The sequence below is a fragment of the Schistocerca gregaria genome, chromosome 2 (assembly GCF_023897955.1).
Source record: "Schistocerca gregaria isolate iqSchGreg1 chromosome 2, iqSchGreg1.2, whole genome shotgun sequence".
NCBI classification, from domain to species: Eukaryota; Metazoa; Arthropoda; class Insecta; order Orthoptera; family Acrididae; genus Schistocerca; species Schistocerca gregaria.
Window position 1 is genome coordinate 100,809,772 of NC_064921.1, and position 24,298 is coordinate 100,834,069.

Genomic DNA, 24,298 nt, shown 5'->3' on the forward strand with positions numbered 1-24,298 from the left:
ACTTGAAAATTACAGCCTCTAGCGAAAAAGTGTCCCATTACAAAATTTAACTACTATACATTAAATTTCCTACAAAAAATATGTTTTTCTTTTGTAGAGGTATTACTTTGTGCGTAACGGGTGACAGAACATAAAAACCTCATCCGTGAATTTTGAAGGCCAGGTGTAACATTACAGCTTGCATAAAACGACTGCCGTAGGTGCAGCTGAATTACCCCAAGTAAGGTAGAATGCATAAAAATTTATAAAGTTAAAATATATGAAACGCGAAAAAGCTGATATTAACTGTCACAAACAACGCACATACCAAGATGAACATAACGAGACAAAACTTAGTCTACCATATAACGAGATAGTAAACTCGGATTTGGACCTACATTTGATCCAACATATCTTGCAAAATTTTGTAAATTTTACATGCAGGAATACGCAGAAAAGTGTGATCCGAGCGTATGAGATCCAAACATTGTTAATCTTCTGTATTTACATCTTACGATGTCTATGAGCTCTACGTTCGAATAGCGACATGCCAATGAAAGGTATTACATGCAGCTCACGGTGTACAGCAAGATGTATTTTAACACATACTTGTTAGTTGTGGAGTACCAAACATGCAAGAAATGGATTGGGGTCATCGGAGATTTGGAGAAGAAATTGGGAACATTTGTAATATGCTGCTACGGAGTAATAATAAAAAGTTAAGAGCACAGTTAAAATGAGAAACGAAGATACTTTAAAAAAGACTAGGCAGGGTAACATGTCTGTGAAAGAACCTCACAGGAAGAAGGAACAAGTCCGTGGGAGATTTAATAGTTTCAAGGCATAGTTAAGAGATTATGAAAAAATATTAAAAGAGGGAAGTCGGTGTAAACAAGTCTAAAGTCTAGAGACATAAAGAAATAATTCAGTTTTAAATATTTTCATTAACAAAGTCGAGGAAGGCAGACACCCTGGTGTGCATTGTGGGGCCTCCCTCCCTGCCACACGGGGTGATGACCCACGAAGCCACGCCAATCAGCGTGCCGTTTTGCGCAAGTGGACCGCCGGAGTCACCCTGGAAAAAAAGGAAAAATATGCAGTAACATCAGATGAAAGCAATAACAAAGTACGGGGTAACCCAGAGGTCCGTTACCATTCGAATATGCACTAATTCTAGGAATAACGTAGGTTGAGAGATAAACATTGACACATACACTTGAAATGAGATTGGGTTTTATTGAGTCCAAGAAGTGGCCAACCGGAGGTCAACACGTCTGTGACGCCAAGGGTCCGTCAGCCGCCACAAATTCGGAATTTGGGCTACAGAAAATGCTAGAAATGTCGTGGTATCCCCATTTCATGACGAGAAAGTCATGCTGTGATGCGGATTTGTCACATGAATGGTGATCAGACTTGTGTTTCTACGAGGAAATGTGTTGCGCTGCTTTTGAAACCGCGAGAGTGGTTGTTTCGATGTATTCTGATACGTTACACATTCGCATTATCCATAGCCTGGCTGATAAACACACCCTGAGAGGTACAACTTCTATACAGGATGACGCTCCACCCGATATTGCAATACGTGTCAAAGATCTATTGCCCACATACTGGAGCGCCACTTCCGTCATGCTTTGCCTCCCAGGATCTCAGATCTCAGTCTGTGTGATAACTGGCTGCGATATTTTCTGAAGCCGAAAGTCTACCGCGATCGTCCGACAGCTTTCTGATGCTGAAAGACAACATCCGACAGCAGTTTCTCACCATACCTACTGATATGGTGTCAAGTGCTCTTTACAATTTTGTCCCTCGACTACAAGTGTTGTTGATGAATTGCGACCGACATGTTGAGAAATTGTTATAAAGAACATGGTGTTTGTTAAAAATCAATTGTGATGCTAATTTTTGCTTTCGCATGATATGAAGCGTCATCTGTTGGTCATTTTGTGCACTTTCTTTTTGTTTCTGTAATATACCATGTGATTTCAAGCACGTGTATCACTTTTTACCTTTTTTCCTACATTATTCCGTGTAGTACAGAATTTTCAAAGGTTAACTGAGTTTTGGGTCACCCCACAGTACAAAGGAAACGCAACAGGAAACATTAAGATACTACTTCTAAAAACATGAAGTGTGCGAGACGTAACAATAAACAACTACAGTTGTTTTAATTTGTAATGTATTACAGCCATTCTTATGCCAACTTATCAGATACGAAACACTGAAATATAACAACTCTGAGTAAAGTTTACAGTTAGAAAATTCCAATTTTAAGTATTCTGAAAACAGATCGAATGCATTTCGTTATAGGAAGAAGCAAAGCAGTTACCTTTATTTTGCCAGATTCTTACTTGTCCATGGAACATTTGTTAGTAACTACTTTGCCAGAACATACAAAGAAAAGTATGGACGTGCAAAATATTAAATGTAGGTAAAAGTAAAGTCTCTAGTGCGAATATAATGAAATAATAAGTAACCAGCTGCATAAAGGAATTTTACTTCTTTATCGGTTTCGGGCACGTAGTGCCCTTCTCCGGAAGGTTATGCCTGGCGCGTTATTTGCAAGTGTCAGTAATAAACTGCATACAGCAAAATGACAGGGTCCTAAAGCATATATGCAGGAGCAATAAGTAATACAATACTGAATCCATTAATACAATAAGAGCCCATAGCCGCCTACATGTAGGTCATAGTGTCTGCATAAAACTGGTGCAAGCCCGCTGCCGGTAGGGTGACCAGACTGCATGCGGAATGCAGCCCTTCTACAAGGCAAGAATACTAGGTGGGCGAGAGAGGCCAGTCCCTCGTTCTTGTCGCACCCACCCGGAACTGAGCACAGGACCTTCAGTGCCATTATCTACCTCCTTCACCAAGACGTTTACAATATGAAATACGCAAGGAGACGTTATACCGTGTTAGAATAATTGCGGCAATATTTCGTAATTTAGTGGAAAAACTTGTGCCTCCTCATTAAATCTTCAATTACATCAGTCCGCACTTTATGCTTTATTCTGCCATCTTGTTTAGTATTGTTTCACAGACGACAAATTCTTATCCCATTTTCTACTTCTTTTTGTTTTAAGTGCTCTTTTCTTAAACTAGATGTAACCGCAGTTTTTGATACTCTTTTTGACTGCTTGTCGTCAGCTCTGGCGCAGATTCTGTGATATGATAACATTCTATTCTACCAGAGGGAGTCAAATGAAAACCTTGAATGTATGATTAAAAACTGACATTCCACGTCACTCTTCTGTAAGTTCCTACAGCCGGCAGCGTACTGCAGAGAAGCGAAACACGGCAACAGTACCACTTCAAAATGACTGCCCCACTTGCGACGTATATCAAGGAAGAACAGTGTTGCGTCATACGTTTTCTCAGCACTGAAGGTACGAATCCCGAATCCTACTGAAATACATCGGAGAGGGAAGATTCAGTGCGTTGATACACGTCTATCAATACAGCAAGTGTACGACTGGAGTAGAAAGTTTACAAATGGCGTGACAACTGTGACAGACGTGCAGCACACAGGTCAGGCACACCACATTGTGTCATCAAAATCTAGTGCTTAAGATACGCAAAGCGTCTGCAAGATGGGTGGGACGGAGGCTCACTCCGCAACTGAAAGAGCGACTACAGTAAGGTATCGAAGACTATCACAAGTAACCCGTCGACTATCGTAGCTTGCCTACAAACGTTGGGCAGTTAAGATAACAACTGCGTTACCTGTACGTTAGGTGTGTTGCATACATATCAGGCGGAACCTCATTTCGATTGTTTTGTTGGCATGTGCGACCAGTGTCTCATTAGCTTCCCCTAGCAGTTGGATGCGGTGGACCTTCTAGAAACTGAGTGAGGATATATAAACGCCTGCGTAACTGCTGAAACATTTTTGTTCTCTATAGATATTCTCCTGTCCGTTACTTAAAAATAAACAGTATTATTAGTAAAACTGAAATTTTCAACATTTAATTTAGGTTTAATCAAAAAATTGTTGATTTGTAATGTGAAACAGTGGAATGCTGCACTAAAAACAAAGCAAAACGATATAGATTCATCATATAACGCTGTAGCGTTATAGCGCTAGAAAACACAATTTCCTGAAAAAAAAGGAAACAAACAAACGTCGGTTCAATACTTCGTCAAACTCATATAAAACATGTTTCTGGCATTCAAAATAACTTTCACACTCACCAATAATAACAGGGAATTCTTGCCTTTGATCATGATGAAGAAAGTTCAACTGAAAAAAACCATTTATACTCGTAATATACTATGTCTTATATTTGTGCATGTAAAATGTACTTTCATCAGAAGTGATTGCTTTGGTTAGAGACAAGCGCAGAAGTTACGCGATAAATTAATTTTTACTACTAATAAACACTTTTTATATTTAATTAGGATACAGAATAAACCATGGTCCAACACTGAACGATGTGAGGTTTTAATATCGCAGAAAACAAGCAAAAGACAACGATAAGTCATCGGCTCCCAGTTTCTCTATTCACTTATGTTTTTTTCCCCCACCAATGTTACGATTATTACTGGCAACCCTACTATTTCCTACGTCATTTATGTATCGTACCAAAACAAGTATACAGGAATTTTGGTAGAGTGCCATTCTAAGTGACGTGTTGACGTCTATGAAAAGCCTTGGGGCATTGAAGAGGAAGGTGATTTTACCGAATTGTTTCCTGATGTATGGGTCAGCCAGAAAGGTGATGTGAGGAAAGAAATTTAATTCCGTTGAAAAGCTGCAGCTGGCTGTGCACGGGTGGCTTCGTCACGGCCAAGAGAATTGTTTTTCATGCGTATCCACGCACTTCTTACGCGCTGGAGGAAGCGTGTTGAACGACAAGGAGACTATGTCAAAAAATAATACTCTTGTGTTTCACTTTAGTTCCGTAATAAAAATCAAAAAAATTTTTAGCGTTTTCATTCGAGTTCCTTTCGTATTTAGCCTTTTTTTAAAAAAATATATAAAGCAACAATCAGGAAAAGCATACTTTTACTAATGTTCTTGATTGCTTCACCGGGGTGCAAGTCACAAGTCATGAAACAAAACAGACACTACCAAGTCTGTCCCAACCATCCAACCCTCGTTTTCAGTTGTCCGTCTTTCCATGATGACTGATCGATAGTCCAACAAGGTACTTACGTTGCAGAGACTAATTCCTCCTGTGACTGGCCCTGTGCAGATCATGGTGTCAGTCAGCGGGTTTTCGGATACAAAGTTGTCCACCAGTTGCCGACAAGTCGCTTCATCGATAATGACGACATCGACCGTCTGCAGGATGTCTGGTTGGCTGCTGTCCTCTGTAACTCCCCAGCCTGACGCAACAGCCGATGATCCAGCTGCGGAAGACAGTTCTCTTTCAGTCCTCATGTTGTTCAGATGCAGAGGGCCAGCACATTTCTATGTGAAGCAGAGCCTATTTTTAGATGGGAGATCTTTTTGAGAGCAGACATGATTGTGCTGCTTTTGAATTTTGAAAAGGCTCTGTCATGTTTAGAGACCAATAACTGACACGTAAAACAATATTTTATAGAATTTCTGATGACATGGTTTAACAGGAATAGACCACCACCTGTAACACTTGTAATCAAAATAAGATGGTGGAGCTAATATGTTCGATGTTGGATTAAGTTGGTGTTTACATACATTCCACCACAAAAACTGGAAGGTCTTCATTTTCTTACTGACATGTTTATATGCAAATAATATTTTTAAAGCTCAATGTTACAAGATGTCTTACCTCTGATGCTGCAGCTATTATGTTAAGTGCCAACGAGCTGGGAAAAGGAATGGTTAGGGATTTAGAATGGAAAGATGGAGAGAGGTTATTACAAGGAAGCACAGTATCTACGAACACTTAAACCATAAAACCATGAAACTAGTGGAAATAGCTAATGTCATTTTCTGTTTTAAAGAGGGTGGGAGCTACAAACTAGGTTGAAAACTCAACAGGACGAGACTATGGAATATAAAGAATAAACAGGGCATCCACATTGACACATCCGAGTTATCTAAAGAATGTATAGCACTGCATTCATTGCAGTGGTATGGATAATAAATCAAAATGGCTTAAGGACTATGCCGAGGATAGGCAAACTCTTCACTCCTTTCAGTCCACGCATTTAAAAGAGTGGAAAGAAGGGATAAAAGCTGGAATAAAGATACGTGAGCTGTACTGGTAAACGTTCTTTTATATACTGTATGTACCATTGGCTTGTAAGCTACTGCTGCGATTACAGTGCCATTAATGTAGAATTCTGGGGGGCTTTGATAAGCAAACCGCTCTGCCGACCGCTGTCAGGTTGGCAGACCTGGTGCTCCTTCTACTAGTGATCATCTGAAAAATTGAAGCTGTGGTCAACAAAGGAATGAGACAGCATTGTAGGCTACCCACCATGTTATTATTACATACATTGAGCAAGCAATACAAAATTAAAAAGGAAGATCAGGGACCATAAATGAAACATTAAGGTTCGCCAATATCATTGAAATTCTGTCTGCGATGGCAAAGGACTTGGAATATCAGTTGAAGAGAATGGGCAATGGATATATGAATGACAGATTTGTTATTATAACTGTGTACAATTGGAACAAGTTTCCATAAAGCTGTAAATACATATCTGGTTTTTGCTAGGAATACTATATGAGACAGTGAAATACGCTTTATGCTCTGATAAAATAACATTTTTGTTGATATGATGAACACGAATAACTTGAAATGTGTCTTCGGAGTCTTTCATGGCGGCATGCATGAACAAAACGTTCTTGGTTTTCCAGTCGCGTCAGTTCCAACAAAATCCTCGATCTTTCGATGACCATTTCCGCCATCACAGTCTGGAGTTCACTGACCGCCGGGACTGGCATTATGGATGGTAACATAGGAGAGGCGGCAGGAGAGGAAGGAGGCTATCACACGGATGCAATTAATAGGAAGGGTGTAGGTTTGTTTAAACAGGAGACCAGGATGCCAGACACGGTCGTAGGCCTTTTCCAGGTCAAGGGGGACAAAAATGGCGACGGGAGTTAAGCTGGAGGGAGAGGAGATGAGTGAGGCGGAGGAGTTGGTCATCAGCAGAGAAGGAAGGTGGAAAGCCACATTGGGTGGTGGGGAGGAGGTGGTTTTGGCTGAGGTGGTGATGGATGCGCCGGGAAAGGATGGATTCCAAGAGCTTGCTGAACACCGATGTGAGACAGATAGGACGATAGGAAGAGGCATCAGATGGAGGCTTGTTGGGTTTGGAGAACATCAGGATACGGGATGTTTTCCACAGGTCGGGATAGAAACAAGTGGCAAGGATGACATTGTAGAGGGCGGCAAGGATTGAAAGGAAGGAGGGAGGGCAGTGTTTGAGGTGCAGTGTTTGAGGTGCAGTCGTGGCCATGACCAGTGTTGCGTTGAGTGCGGAGTGTGAGGCCGATGTCCTGTGTAGTGATGAGAGTGTTAAGTTCAGATGGTGGTATGTGGCCCAAGTACTGGAAGCATGGAGCAAGGGGAGGAACAGAGGTGTTCGTACGGTCCATGACGTCAGGGAAGAGGGAATAATCGAAGTGGGGATCATCTGGAATGGAAAAAACATAGGAGAGGCGAGAGGCAAAGTGGTTGGCCTTACTGAGGTTGTCAGGAAAGGGACGGTCATTAAGGAGGAGAAGGTACTGGGGGGCGGGGCGGTTCCCAGTCAGGCGGTGGAAAGCAGACCAATACTTGGAAGAGTTTATTGGGAGCGTGGTGTTGAGTTGTGTACATGTCTGGCGCCAGGCATGGCGTTTCTTTGCTGTAAGCAGGTTGCGGATGTGTCGCTGTAATTGCCGGTGGCGGGTAACTGTATCCCGGTCACGAGTGCGGAGAAAAGAGCGGCAGAGGCGGCGGGACTCGTGAAGGAGCAGGACGGCCTGTGGAGGCAGCCGGGACTGCTACGGTTTCTCGCTTATATAGACATCACCAGCCAATCAAATTGACGCAATGTGGCGCGTGCGCATAAGTCGACCCGAGCTGGTAGCGGAGCTATTGCCCGTGGCGGTTCCGGTGAGGTCAGGTGGCGCCCGGGCAGGCGCCACGTTTGAAACTGCCACTCCCGCGTCACGCATCTGTCTTTGCTTTCTTTCGATGTCCAGCGCCCGCCCCCATGCCATGCTGAGTGTGTATCCCTTGTCTCTGTTGGAACTGTTGTTATTTAAGCGAATCTCGGCCGCTTCCTCTATAACGGAGTCCCAATATGTAGCATGTGCCAACACTTTTGTATTTTCGAACTGTATTTTACGTCCGTTCTCTAGGTCGACTTGTCAAGCTGCCTTTGGTTTATATGGTGCTTGTGCTCAGCACAACGCTCCGCACCAGTGCGAATTGTTTGTCCAATATACATGATGCCACATTCACAGGGTACACCATACACACGGGACACTCGAAGAGCAATGCCGTCTTTAACAGGGCGCAACATATCTCGTATGGGGGGAGGGGGGGGGGCGGATCACTGGTCTTAGGCCATGTTTCTGCAGCACACGTCCTAACTTACTGCTAGTTGCTCCACAGTATGGCAGGAATACAGTCCGTTTAGCCCTCTACAGATTCACCAAATGTCTTTCGTCGGCGGCCCTTGAAAACGTATGGGATGTCTGTTTTGCTGTATCCATTTTCCCCCGAAAACACGTTTTAAGTTCTGCAATTCAGACTGCAGGTGGTCGTCGTCAGAGATAACATAAAATGTGAGTACTGGAATACTCCAGGTTTTTTTATGACACAGACTGAAGACTACATGATTATTTGAATATATTTTCAGATAGATAACTTTGTTTTGCTGGCAATACTCATTTCTTTATTATGAGAAATGTAATAACGAGTTACACGTGTAATTTCGAATCAGAGCTGTTGGATTCGTTTGGTGTTTTGCACAGGTATTGCTTATCACTTTATTCTAACTGAGTCCACGGTTCAATGTTACTATGTATTGGCACTTATGGCGCTGTTAGGTGGGCCTGACTAGATCCTCTTTCTATAAAACAGATACACAACGGTAAAATCAGTATGTATGCCACACAGAAAGATTCTCGTGCAATATACATCGTGTGCGGCCTGTCCTATTCGAAATGAAATTTGATGCCTAGTTGTTGTCCATCCAAGACGGAAACACATTTAGACATACTTTGCTCAGATACTTTAAAGCTATTGCAAATACTACACTAGTGTAAATAGCAGCTTCCTCTGATAGTCCTAAAGTACCTAAAAGTTTATTTCTCTTAGTCTATTTTCAGTCTGTATTTTCTTTAATAATTGTGTACTTCACTTACAAACAGTTCAGTTGCAAGGTGTAACAGTGCCGTATATTTACCGGTTGGGAACATACCTGTGGGGATGACTCCGGCTTTGGGCAGGCTAATGGGCTGTACGTAAGAGTTGAACGTGAAGGCAGTCCTCAGTCTGAAGACGGCGATGTCGTTGGGGTTCACGTTATTACCACTGTAGAAGAACGCTTGTTACAGAGCTACATACTGACATAACAAAACAGAAAATGAATAATAAAGGAGTGGATAATAAATTAATAATCATAATAATTTGTGTAAAATTTATGATATCAACTATACTGACACAGAAAGGTAGGGCTAGAAAACTGTCCAGTGATCCTCATAGCCGTAAAATGACTACACTGATCAAAATTCATGCACCTGTTTTATTTAATTCCTCCTTTCCTCTTCATTTTTTATCCTGGCTTATGAAACATGAGCAATGTATTTTATGGATTCTGAGATTATATTTTGTTATTAAGATAAACACACCTTATTTGCTTCTCGTGTAAATTAAGAAAGAATTCTTGCAATAGAAACGTTAATTTTGCCTTTGTGGAAATTTTGATACGAGATGGCGTGGACATTTGTCCACTGCTCTCCCAGAGGAAACTTCAAATTAATTTATATGCTATTAAAAATGTTGCATGTCGCAGTTGAGGCATTTGAGACGGCTCAGTGCGTAACAAACTCGCAAGTGAGCAAATACGTTGTCTGTTAAATGCCGTTCAAAGATGTACGGGAATAAACAAATCTAATATGGAGAGGTCGAAAGAATATCGGTATAGCCATCATGAGGAGCAAGGTTTATAGCAGCATAGAATGGCGAACAGCAATTAATGGAAAAACCTTTCCTTTGGTCCACTAGAAAGTTAAAGTTTGTACTGAATGCTATACGTCTGTATATACACATTCTTCGTTGTAGTTATTGTTTTACATTATCGTTGAATGCACGACGTGTGCAGTTCGTAAGTTCCGGTCCCAGTCCTTCCTAGGTCTACCACCGTCTGTCTTTTCTGCAAGATTCAGTTCTCACCCTCATTGAGTTATGCTGTTATCAACCATACATCTCATCTGGCCGTACCATTCCAGATGTTTTCCTTTGTCCCCACTTCTACAATACTGAATCGATTTTTATAGCTTGCATGATGTCTTAATACATTACTCTATTCATTATTGTGATTTTACAACATCTTTTTCAACTCATCATTTCGTTTGCTGGAGCCCTTCCCTCAGTTTCTTTGTTAAGTGCTGCCCACACATATATCCCAAACGACAGTGTTTTCTACAAAACCCCTACGCAACCAGTTATCGTAGCTTTGGGAATACTGATATTGCATAATACTGGATGTAGCTGCGTAGCTGACTAGTCACGACCTTTCCTATGATTTTTAATTCGGTACATCTTGAATATCCCTCCCCTCCGCTGTCAGTGTCATGTCTAAGTACTTACATTAGGTGGTGTGCTCAATAACTAGTAATTGGTTTTTACGCCAAGCCCTTTCACCTATATAATCACAGACTGCGTCATTCCATCTTTAAACCCCAATTCTCGCTTTCTTCCGCTAATTTTCTCTAAGTGTACAACTTACGTGTTGTACGTCATTTTTGAAACACAACCGACGACCAGCTTAGAGACAGAAATGATGACATTTTCTGCAACACCCGACCATCATTTTGCAGGACAATGCTATGTGCTATACCACCTACTGCACTACTCTGACTTAAGCCCTCGTAAGGTCAACTCTATTTCTAAACTTAAGGAAACACTTAACGGCATTCGTTTCAGAACTGCTACAAATTCGTCGGGCAATAGACCGCGCCACTCGAACTGTCAACACAACTGACACTGCTAAGAGTATCCTACGACTTCCACATCGCTGGCAACGGGTTATACACAACTCTGGTGACTACTATGAAGATCAGTAAAACTTTGAAACACGTATATAATTTGTACGAGCTGTAAATAAATAGTAGCCAATCTTAAAGTTCCAACCCTCGTATCATGGGAATAATAAATAAACCAGATGAGCAATTAGTGCGTTAAATGTCAGTATATATGGGTGCAATTTATCACTTTACATGTGTAGATCTAGCGTGAATAGAGGAGGAGCTGCCATTTACACAAAAAAGGATATAAGTATAAAACTGTAGAAGTAAGCAAGTTTTGTGTCGATCAGCAGTTTGAAGTTTGTGCTTCTGAACTACACTTAATTAATGTAGTGCTGATATTAGCAATAGTGTACAGGTAGGTCCCTATTAGGAGATTGGCAGCTATTCATAAAAAGTTTGATTCCCTGTTATGCTGCCTATTTGACAAAAAGAAGTTATTAATATATGGTGACTTCAATGTTAACTTACTAAGGAATTATGACAGGAAAAGTGAACTAGAAGTGTCATTAATGAGAAATAACTCAGAATCAATGATCAACTTCCCTACATGTATACTTCAAAACAGTAGCACTGCAATACATACTGTATTTGTGCAGCATGAGCATGTAAACTAGCACATGCTTTCCCTGTGACAAATATATTATCAATCCATGATGCACAATTGAGTACCTTACAAAACATAGCAGGGAGTACAGGTCAGAAACCTTTACTTTAATTGTAGGTCTGGTCAAACTGATATCTATAAAGCACTCCAGAGAAAGTTTAAGAAATATTAATTGGGGAGATCAAATGTTAATGAGAAATGCAATATTTTTCTTGATAAATTTATATCACTTTTGAACGCTGTGTCCCCAAAAAATTACTAAATTTAACACCAAGCACTTTTCAAAGATATCTTGGATTACTACTGGTATTAAAGTGTCTTCAGAAGGAAAAAAGAAAGTGGTATGAGACAGCAAGAATTAGTAAAGACCCAGACGTAATTTTAGACTATAAAAATTATTGTAACATTCTGAGTAATGTCGTCAGAAAATCTAAAAAAAAGTGTATTAGAGATGAAGTTAACAACTCGGGCAATACAATCAAATCAATATGGAATTTTGTAGAAGACAGAGAGGAAAAGTAACCAATAAGGTAGCTAGCATTACTATCAAATAAAATGAGACCATATTAACCAAATGTACACAAGCAGCTAACGTATTTAACAACGATTTCTGAAGTGTAGGTGAAAAAATTGGTGAGAATAGTTCAAAAGAAAAAACCAAGCAGTATGTGGAAGAGCCAGTTTTGAGAAATCCTTGTCAGATTAATTTTCATTTAACAAACTCTTGTGAAATTATAAAAATCATTAAATCATGGAAAAATAAATAATCTGTTGGAGTGGACGACACCTCTGACTTGATATTAATAGAATGTGGAGCAGTTAGAGCTGATGTTCTGAGTCACATCTGTGATGCATCACTAACTCGAGGTTCTTTCTCAGACAGGTTAAAATATGCCATTGTCAAACCCCTCTACAGCATTTTCAAAAATCATCTCGAACGTAATGTACTCAAGAGTAGTTAGCCATCTCATCAGTGATGGGATACTTAGTAAATCACAGGTTTGGTTTCGAAAATGCTGTTCTACTGAAACAGCAATATTCAATTTCAGTGCCCAGATAACAGACGCTTTAAATAGTAAAATGTCACCAATATTAATTTTCTGTGACTTATCCAAGGCATTTGATTCTGTCAAGCGTGACATTATGTCATAGAAATTACAATTCTATGGTATAAATGGAACAGAATATGAGTGGTTTAAATCATATCTACAGAACAGGAAGCAACTTTATATGGTTTAAGTGACTTATACGATGCCCCTCCCCCCCATGAACCATGGACCTTGCCATTGGTAGGGAGGCTGACGTGCCTAAGCGATACACATAGCCGTACCGTAGGTGCAACCACAACAGAGGGGTATCTGTTGAGACGCCAGACAAACGTGTGGTTCCTGAAGAGGGGCAGCAGCCTTTTCAGTAGTTGCAAGAGCAACAGTCTGGATGATTGACTGATCTGGCCTTGTAATAATAACCAAAACGGCCTTGATGTGCAGGTACTGCGAACTGCTGAAAGCAAGGGGAAACTACGGCCGTTATTTTCCCCGAGGGCATGCAGCTTTACTGTACGATTAAATGATGATGGCGTCCTCTTGGGTAAAATATTCCGGAGGTAAAATAGTCCCCCATTCGGATTTCCGGGTGGGGACTACTCAAGAGAATGTAGTTTTCAGTAGAAAGAAAACTGGCGTTCTACGAATCGGAGTGTGGAATGTCAGATCCCTTAATCGGGCAGGTAGGTTAGAAAATTTAAAAAGGGAAATGGATAGGTTAAAGTTAGATATAGTGGGAATTAGTGAACTTCAGTGGCAGGAGGAACAAGACTTCTGGTCAGGTGACTACAGGGTTATAAATACAAAATCAAATAGGGGTAATGCAGGAGTAGGTTTAATAATGAATTGGAAAATAGGAATGCGGGTAAGCTACTACAAACAGCATAGTGAACGGATTATTGTGGCCAAGATAGATACGAAGCCCACACCTGCTGCAGTAGTAGAAGTTTATATGCCAACTAGCTCTGCAGATGAGGAAGAAATTGAAGAAATGTATGATGAAATAAAAGAAATTATTCAGATAGTGAACGGTGACGAAAATTTAATAGTCATGGGTGACTGGAATTCGGTAGTAGGAAAAGGGAGAGAAGGAAACGTAGTAGGTGAATATGGACTGGGCCAAAGGAATGAAAGAGGAAGCCGCCTGGTAGAATTTTGCACAGAGCACAACTTAATCATAGCTAACACTTGGTTCAAGAATCATAAAGGAAGGCTGTATACATGGAAGAAGCCTGGAGATACTGACAGGTTTCAGATAGATTATATAATGGTAAGACAGAGATTTAGGAACCAGGTTTTAAATTGTAAGACATTTCCAGGGGCAGATGTGGACTCTGACCACAATCTATTGGTTATGACCTGTAGATTAAAACTAAAGAAACTGCAAAAAGGTGGGAATTTAAGGAGATGGGACCTGGATAAACTTAAAGAACCTGAGGTTGTACAGAGTTTGAAGGAGAGCATAAGGGAACAATTGACAGGAATGGGGGAAAGAAATACGGTAGAAGAAGAATGGGTAGCTTTGAGGGATGAAGTAGTGGAGGCAGCAGAGGATCAAGTAGGTAAAAAGACGAGGGCTAGTAGAAATCCTTGGGTAACAGAAGAACTATTGAATTTAATTGATGGAAGGAGAAAGTATAAAAATGCAGTATATGAAGCATGCAAAAAGGAATACAGACGTCTCAAAAATGAGATCGACAGGAAGTGCAAAATCGCTAAGCAGGGATGGCTAGAGGACAAATGTAAGGATGTAGAGGGTTATTTCACTAGGGGTAAGGTAGATACTGCCTACAGGAGAATTAAAGAGACCTTTGGAGATAAGAGAACCACTTGTATGAACATCAAGAGCTCAGATCGAAACCCAGTTCTAAGCAAAGAAGGGAAAGCAGAAAGGTGGAAGGAGTATATAGAGGGTCTATACAAGGGCGACGTACTTGAGAACAATATTATGGAAATGGAAGACAATGTAGATGAAGATGAAATGGGAGATACGATACTGCCTGAAGAGTTTGACAGAGCACTGAAAGACCTGAGTCGAAGCAAGGCCCCAGGAGTAGACAACATTGCATTGGAACTACTGACGGCCTTGGGAGAGCCAGTCCCGACAATACCATCTGGTGAGCAAGATGTATGAGACAGGCGAATTACCCTCAGACTTCAAGAAGAATATAATAATTCCAATACCAAAGAAAGCAGGTGTTGGCATATGTGAAAATTACCGAACTATCAGTTTAATAAGTCACAGATGCAAAATACTAACACGAAATCTCTACAGATGAATGGAAAAACTAGTAGAAGCCGACCTCGGGGAAGATCAGTTTGGATTCCGTAGAAATGTTGGAACACGTGAGGCAATACTGTCCCTACGACTTACCTTAGAAGCTAGATTAAGGAAGGGCAAACCTACGCTTCTAGCATTTGTAGACTTAGAGAAAGCTTTTGACAATGTTTATTGGAATACTCTATTTCAAATTCTGAAGGTAGCAGTGGTAAAATACAGGGAGCGAAAGGCTATTTACAATTTATACAGAAACCAGATGGCAGTTTTAAGAGTCGAGGGACATGAAAGGAAGCAGTTGTTGGGAAGGGAGTGAGACAGGGTTATAGTCTCTCCCCGATGTTATTCAATCTGTATATTGAGCAAGCAGTGAAGGAAACAAAAGAAAAATTCGGAGTAGGTATTAAAATCCACGGAGAAGAAATGAAAATGTTGAGGTTCGCCGATGACATCGTAATTCTGTCAGAGACAGCAAAGGACGTGGAAGAGTAGTTGAACGGAATGGATAGTGTCTTGAAAGGAGGATATAAGATGAATATCAACAAAAGCAAAACGAGGATAATGGAATGTAGTCGAATTAAGTCGGGTGATGCTGAGGGAATTAGATTAGGAAATGAGACACTTAAAGTAGTAAAGGAGTTTTGCTATTTGGGGGGGAAATAACTGATGATGGTCGAAGTAGAGAGGATATAAAATGTAGACTGGCAATGGCAAGGAAAGCGTTTCTGAAGAAGAGAAATTTGTTGGCATCGAGTATAGATTTAAGTGTCAGAAAGTCATTTCTGAAAGTATTTGTATGGAGTGTAGCCATGTATGGAAGTGAATCATGGACGATAAATAGTTTGGACAAGAAGAGAATAGAAGCATTCGAAATGTGGTGCTACAGAAGAATGCTGAAGATTAGATGGGTAGATCACATAACTAATGAGGAAGTATTGAATAAGATTGTGGAGAAGAGACGTTTGTGGCACAACTTGACCGGAAGAAGGGATCGGTTGGTAGGACATGTTCTGAGACATCAAGGGATCACCAATATAGTATTGGAGGGCAGCGTGGAGGGTAAAAATCGTAAAGGGAGACCAAGAGATGACTACACTAAGCAGATTCAGAAGGATGGAGGTTGCAGTAGGTATTGGGAGATGAAGAAGCTTGCATTAGATAGAGTAGCATGTAGAGCTGCATCCAACCAGTCTCAGGACTGAAGACCACAACAACAACAACAATAAGTGACTTATGGAAGTTTCCCACTTCATCTATCTGGAGCGAAATTACATTAGGTGTTCCACATGGGTCCCCTTTTGTTCTTGATATATATGAATGACCTCCCATCCTATCTGAAAAAAGAAGCTTAACTGGCACTGTTTTCTGATGATACAAGCATAATTATTAATCCAGTCAAAGAACCTCCAATTAAAAAATGATACAAATAACGTCGCTGGAAAAGTTATTGATTAATTTTCTGCGAATGGGCTTGTTCTGAACTTTAAAGAAACACAGTGCATCCAATTTTCTGCTGCAGGGACTACAATTCCTTCAATAAATATAACACATCAACAGAAGTCTGTAGGCAGGGTATTGCATACTAAGCTTTTGGGTGCACACATTGATGAGAATCTTAATCGGGAAATTAGTATTTTGGATCTTCTAAAGCGACTAGGTTCAGCTACTTTTTTAATAAGAATAATAGCTAATTATGAGGATATAGAAATTAGCAAATTACCATACATAGCATACTTTCACACTCTGATGTCATATAGAATCATATTTTGGAGTAAATCAACAGTTAGGCAAAAAGCATGCGATGCTCAAAAGAAAATGGTTTGAACAACATGTATGGCTCATAGTCGCACATCTTATAGGTATCTGTTTAAAAGATTAGGAATTTTTTCAACAGCCTCACATTACTTTACTCAGTAATGAAATTTGTTTTTGCAACAACATGGACCAGTTTAAAAACAACAGTAACATTCATGAAAAAGAAAGAAAGACTCGCACTATCCTCTACTTAACCTCTCTGTGGGACAGAAAAGGGTAAAATAAGCTACTGTAAAACTTTTCGATAAATTAACAGATGAAATAAAATGTCTGACGGACTGCAGTAATAGTTTCAAAAGTAAACTGAAATCATATCTCCTTGACAGTTCCTTTTATACCATAGGTGAACTCTTGGAAAAGAATAAATAAATCTATAGGAATAATATGGGCATTTTTTGCAATTTAAGGTAATGGAGTAGAATATAAAAATTTAATTAAAAAAAGCATTGATTCATTGGTGTGTTTCTTATGCATTTGACATGTTCCATGTCATAATAGTTACCGTAAGAATGATCATTGGTACACGTAACTAACTAACTAGCTATCGACTCCAGGTTCTTCCACCATGTTTTTCGATAAGTCTTCTCTCACAGTGGGCATCAATGTGCTGTTTGCACATATCCACTCTCTCCTATGCTTTCAACAGTGGAATTTCCACTGTACTCTAAATGATATAATCCTTGCTTTTAATTTCTCCGAAGGTTATTTTGACTTTTCTGTATTCTGGGACAGTCCTTCTCACAATCATTTCTTTTAGAATTTTTTCACATTTTTTTCTTGTAGCCTTTTCGCCTCAGCTTTCGTGCACTTCATTTTATTTCATTTCCAAGTGACATGTGTTTCTGTATTCCTAAATTTCCCTGGACGTTTTCTTACTTCCTTCTTCTGCCGATCAAATTAAGTATTTCTTCTATTATCCATTGTTTCTTCACAGCTATCTTCCTTGTACCTACATTTTTGTCTCCAACTTCTGCGGTTTTCGTATTTATATGACTATTCCTCTGCAACTGAACTCCCTACTGAGATGTTCATTATGGCAGTAGTCTCAGAAAACTTGAAACGTATCTTCTCATTCCTTAGTATTTCTGGATCCCACTTATTGCTCATTCATTCTTTCTGAGTAGTCTGTTAAACTTCAGCTTACTCTCCATCGTTAACAAATTGCAATCTGCGACTATATCTGCTCCTGGTTGCGATTTACCATCCAGTATCTGACTGCGAAAATTCTGCCTGACAATGATGTAATCTAACTTAAGTCTTCTTGTATCTCCAGGCCTTTACCAAGATCCTTCTCTTATGATTCTTGAACAGAGTATTCGCTATTATAATCAGAAATTTGTCGAGTACTCAGTTAGTCTCTATCCTCTCACTCGTACCCACATTCTCTCGTTAACCTTTTCTCCTATTCTTTCCCTACAACCCCATTCCAATTCTCCATGACTATTAGGTATTAATCTCGCTTTACCTATTGAATTCACTTCATATTCTGCTAGCTACGTCGTCATGCGTACCTGAACTATTGCTGTCGGTGTTAGCTTACTGCTGATTCTGGTAATAACAAACCTGCCTCTGAACTGTTCCCAGTAACTCACTGTGTGCCCTACTTTCCAATTCATAACGCATGCTACTTTTCCGTTACACCATTTTCTGCTTCTGCTGCTATAACCCTACAGTCTTCTAACCAGAAGACGTCTTTCTTCTCTTTCGCTTTACTAACGCCCACTATATCTAGACTGAGCCTCAGCAATTCCCTTTTCAGATATTTTATCTTCCCTACCATGTTCAAACTTCTGACACTCGACGCTCCGACACGTAGCATGTTATCATTTCGTTGGTTATTCAATTGTTTTGTCATGATCAGCTTCCCTTTTGCAGTCCCCTACTGGGAATCCGAATGGGGGCTAGTCTGTAATCTTCTGCCAATGGAGAGATCATCATTACACTTTCATTTACAGGCCACATGTCCTGTGGGTGCAAGTAATTATCTTTAATGCAGTGGTTTCCATTGTCTGCCTCTCATATCGTAGAGAAATGGTGAGTCTTCCGCATTTCATGGGGAGTTTCCCACCCCCTACGGAAAGAGAGGGTCCTGAACCTCTGGACACTCCTCTGCTCTCTCTGAGAAGGCCGTTGGCAGGATGAGTCTGACTTCTTACGCCGGAAATCTTTGCCCGCCATTGTTGACAATTTTTATTCACAATTTAAGCAGTGGTGGAGTTCTAAACCAGGGCAGAAGACGTTGTCGTTACTAGTCAAAGACGCTATCCGTCGACCACGGGTACATCCTTCTTAATCTGGACGCTTCGTTATTGGTCTTCGACACTTGTAGGTCCTTCTACTAAGCAAATACAAACCAATGGGACGAAGAAACATAGGAGTAACCAGAATCATTTGGAGGATACGGACTAGTCACCATAAGAATGTACGGCGTGCTAAGCCTAAATACTTACGGGGGATGACGGTGACGATGATGATATTTTAAACATCTGCAAACTGTGAGAAATACAGAACTTAAACGCACATGAGTTGTTAAGTTAGCGAAATTTACATGCACGCTGTGAAACTATCTCACTGTATGTACTCACCTTGGGTAATCGGGGTGTGGGATCATCTGCGAAACCCTTGCCTCCTGCTCCGTGCCTTCGTCAGTGCTCAAGTCCAGTTCTCCAGCCACTGCCTGGAATAATAACTCGCACTTATCTCACGCTCTTTTCCACAGTCCATGGAAGAAACTTTAACAGCAGTATTATATTAGAGAGCCGGTCTTATCCTAAACCACGATAAAAAGTTCCTTTGGACATCCATGCTGTCGAAAGGAACTTTTCATCGTAATTCAGAATAACACCGGCACTACAACATCGCATTTACCTTCCGATACCGGGACCACGACTTTCAAGCAAAATGTCTCATCTGTGCAGGAATATACGTAACGGATGTAAGCGTGCAGGTTGTAGACACGACGACATACGAAAGTTTTGGTCTGAACGTGAGCCGTGCACAGATAGCGAATTGGTAAGGCCACCGCTTTCGATGAATGGGACATCCGGATTCGAGTGCCGGTACGGCACAAATTTTCACTAATGTCATTTCATTATGGTTGTCTGTATTCGCAGATGCGGATAAAAATGGTTCAAATGGCTCTGAGCAATGTGGCACTTAAAATCTGAGGTCATCAGTCCCCTAGACTTTAGAACTACTTCAACCTAACTAACCTAAGGACAACGCACACATCCATGTCTGAGGCAGGATTCTAACCTGCGACTGTAGTGGTCATGTGGTTCCAGACTGAAGAGCCTAAAACCACTCGGCGACAACGGCTGGCAGCTGCGAATACATTTATGTATTTCCTAACTGTTGTTCTAGCCGCAGTGCCTGTTCCTATGGACATGCAACCATGTCCAGAGGAACAGAAACTGAAATATCATAGTAGCTCCTCGACTTCTCCTTCGGGACTGTCTCAAGGAGCTTGTGCATGGCGTTGCCACTGAGAAAATAGCACAATTACAGCATCGAATTGAAAATGTCCGTGCAGCTGTACAGAATGAGAAGAACAGAGACTGTAACATTCCAAGCGAGGTAAAATGCCCAGCACTTCACTGTCTTTGTCTTCATAGACATCACTTTGAACATATCCTGTGGAAAACGTACAGTGCGTAGCTGTGTTTAATTTCGGGTCCCCATATATCGTTGCTTTCTGAGAAGAACCTATTTCCTGTTCTACTTAGGATCCCTACTTAATTATGAAATTGAGCAATTTCAGACAAAACTCTGTTTAACGTGTTACTTTCATTCTTATGCATTAATTATATACACAAGGTGTGTACAGTTAGTTTTGAATCACCCTGTATATACACGATATCACGGAGATGTTGCGATATACTTTGTTATGTTGTAGAGAGTGTTTTGAGGAGGAAATCTAAGATAGAAACCCGTGTCCGGAAACGTCATCCTACAAATCTGGACGCGGTGTTACAGGCACTGGCGTCTGATGCAGGAAAGTCACATTTCCTGCCAAAAGGGCTGGGCTAGAGGCAGGTGTCGAGCCTACAAATATGACTCTCTCTAGCGTCACTGGAAGATGTTTCTGTGTCACGGGTCTGAAGGACCCATGCAGTAGACTTACAAGGTGAACATAAAAATTCCGTGAGTTTCAGTATGAAGCAATACACAAATCAGGAAAAAACATTGAAATACTGACGGATTGAGCAGGAAGTTAGCGGTAATACAAGCACTGGATCATGACGTTGAGGAATGGCTGGTGGCATAGAGCACCAACAAGGAACGTAACGACACAGCAAGCAGCATCAGTTCAGCGTGCACAACGGTTTGTTGTGTAGGAAGACTAATCTAGGACAACAGTTGGTCGTGCCAACAGTGTTGAAGGAAGAAGTACTACATGAAATCTATGATCATGTAGTGTCAGGCAATTGAGGATGCAGGCCGACGAATCAGGGTGGCGGAAAAATACTAGTGGAGGGGAAGGAATAGTGATGTTGATCAACATATTAGAAATTGTGTAGTGTGTAGTATATCAAAAGCACATACTATTGCAGAGGCGAAAGAATAATTTAGTTTCATTGAGGTAGACGAGTTAGGACTATTCCGCCGAACACCAGTGAGTAACCATTTTGTGCTGACAATAACAAAACAATTTTTTTCCTAGTTACATAGAGATGGTGCCAATACCGGACCAACAGGTAGTCACAGCCACACTAGCATTTGTGAACAGGTAGATACTGAAGTCTGCGGTGCCTGGTACAATAATCATGGAAAAGAACAAAAACGTTATGTCAGACCTGATTAAAGAGTTGTGACTGTTGTTAAGAGTAAAAAAATTAACAACAGTAGGGGAGTATGGGACTTGTACCTCATGCTAAATATGTACTGACGCAAAAGAAGTAATCGATATGTATTGTTTTCTTGTGAATATAGACTTTTTGTCTTGTGTGTTGTGTAGGTCGTTTGTGATATTGTAGAGGAGGCTGTGTGTTTTTGTTAGGGTGGAATGCATCTGTAGTATGTTGAGATGTGCTGTCAGTTACAATGGGATTGTGAAGGGAGGGGTGGTAATAATGGTCCCTGTTCTCAGCTTGTCATTTAGAGAAAGGCCCAGAGGAAAAGATTTCTAGATTTGGCAGTGCCTATCACTTCACTGGAGGCAGAGAGGAGGTGATTTAAGATCATCAGCTGTATGGAGGAGTTGCATTTTCAATTGCAAGGAGGCTAGAGGAGATGTTTTCGATGATATAGCTGTTATCAGATAGTAAAGACATTTTTTGTGAGGACACCAAGGAACCCAGAAAGCTATTCGGGGAATTTGCATGATTTAAAGAGCAGAAGTGGGAGATAATCAGTTTAGAGTTAGCATTTCGTGTTCTGGAAGAACCCGAAGGTGAAAACGGGGATACAGGAGGCAGAATTCAGAGGAATATATTTGGGACAGCAGACGCAAGTAACGTGAGCAAACTGAAATCGCACAAATGTATCCATTAGGTGCTTTACAGGTAGTTAATTCCATCCTTGTTTCAGCCTGTACAATATTTAACATGTTAGTGACGGCTGTTTGCTATGAACAAGGAAAACTTATGGAAGCAAGATGTTTAGAGTTGCAGGGTGATAGGATGTTGATCAAGTGACTAAATGTGATGTTATGTGACCTGTGTTTCATTTATCAGCCACTATGATAGGAATTACTTTGTTGAATACGACACAGTCACCGCTGTACTGTCAAGACAAACCTTTGGGGATATCCAAACAGAACCTTACCTTTTTTAACGACACCTGGGATCCCAGCCTGGACCAGTTATTCAGCCAAATGAAAGATGCAAAAGAGGGGATGCTGTAGCTCGTAAGACGTTATTGGATGGTAGATGTCAAGTAAGCGTTACCTTGAGTGTTGCACTTCCTTGAGCCAGGGTGACAGATTTTGCTTTGTTTAGCCACTACGTATCTGAGGGGATGAGCTGTACAGAGACCTGATCTGGAGACGATACATGTTGCCATGGACTGGATTCCCTGAGCAAAGGATGGAAGATGGATTGTTAGGTTAAAGGTTAAAATGATAGGCATGTGGTAGTAGGAATAACTGGTCTAGTTATGACTGTCTTTATTTATGGGTTATGGAGAGAACTAAACTTAACATGAAACCTGATTAAAATAAGTCCCAAGGGGTCAGGTAGTTTCTTTGAAGGAGGCCAGTGTAGTGCCTCTAGCCAGTATTTTAAGGAAAGTAATAAGCCGTTTTGTAAAAGTAATAAGAAGTCTTGAGAAAGCGGCTATGGGGCATTGAACTGTCAGCCATAGACTGATACCCATAAGTGTGGTGATACACAGTTCAGAATAACTTATACATCAGAGGATTGCAAGGTGAGGCTAACTGTACTTAGAGGAAAACTACAGTAATACCGCAGCATGCAGATTAGTGTCACCACACAGGGCAGGTCTGTTGTTATGGGCGATATGACTACAGGCCAGGTTTTAGAGAAATAAATGCGCTTCACAGCGATTCAAATATGTCTGGATTTTGAGGTATAAGGCATTCTTGTATTTCTCTCATTGCCAGAGTCTTGCAGCATCAGCATGAAAGGCCATTCTAGGCACTGAGATGACTGGGCATTGCCAGCGACAGTCATTGGTTTGAGGCTGGGCTATATCTGCTGCCACCACTTAGCTCCTCAAGGGATTTGGTGCTTTAGTCCGACCAATGTGCCATATATGTCTGATGTCACGAGCCCCGAATTACTAGTGGGACGCCATTGGCATCACTGCCATGACCCCAGAGACTGCCATCCTGCCTCAAGTTTATGTCATCATAACAGGCAGCCTGTGTAGTGTACAAGATGGAAGCGGCTACCAATATGTCAGGGGCAGGGAGGTGTGTTTACCTCACTGATTGTGAAATAGCATGAATTGGAATTAAATGAAGGCATTATTTACTGTCAACTGTAAGTGCACTGGGTCTTCTCGCCTGTCACCAACACTCACTCTTCCCCTTTTACCTAACTGCAACTGCACTCTTCAGAAAGGTATCAAAGTGGTAAACCTCCTCCAGGCCCTCTTCAGCACAGTCACATTATTGAGGACAGCATCAGTTCAATAGGTGGAGTATATCATCATATCTGCACAATAGCTGGTGCTGACATCGGCAAGAGCAGAAACTCACAATCCAGGAGACTGAATTCATTATGTCATAACGTGATTTATCGCTGCTACATTGCTGCTGCCGTGGTGAACACTCAAAGATGGACAAAAATGAATTAGGCCTTTGAGTTCTGAACTCTGATAAGTCAGGCACATGCTGTTGGAGCTTGACTGGCTCACATAAACCTGGTAGGATGACTACATGATCATCAGGGGGCTCTGAATTGTGGGAAAAGATACTAATGAAAAACGTATGT

The 24,298-nt window shown here is 40.9% G+C and overlaps 1 protein-coding gene across 1 annotated transcript in view; it reads right to left on the minus strand.

Moving 5' to 3' along the window:
* Positions 1–461: 461 nt before the first annotated feature.
* LOC126336189 (trypsin-1-like) overlaps positions 462–24,298 on the minus strand; it is a 38,966-nt gene continuing 15,129 nt past the window's right edge. The window contains exons 4-7 of the mRNA XM_049999696.1: positions 19,487–19,578; positions 9,328–9,440; positions 5,132–5,328; positions 462–1,054 (exon numbers count right to left, since the gene is read on the minus strand). Of these exons, the coding sequence (XP_049855653.1) occupies positions 911–1,054; positions 5,132–5,328; positions 9,328–9,440; positions 19,487–19,578 (546 nt within the window). The 3' untranslated portion in view covers positions 462–910. The remainder of the gene's footprint in view (positions 1,055–5,131; positions 5,329–9,327; positions 9,441–19,486; positions 19,579–24,298) is intronic.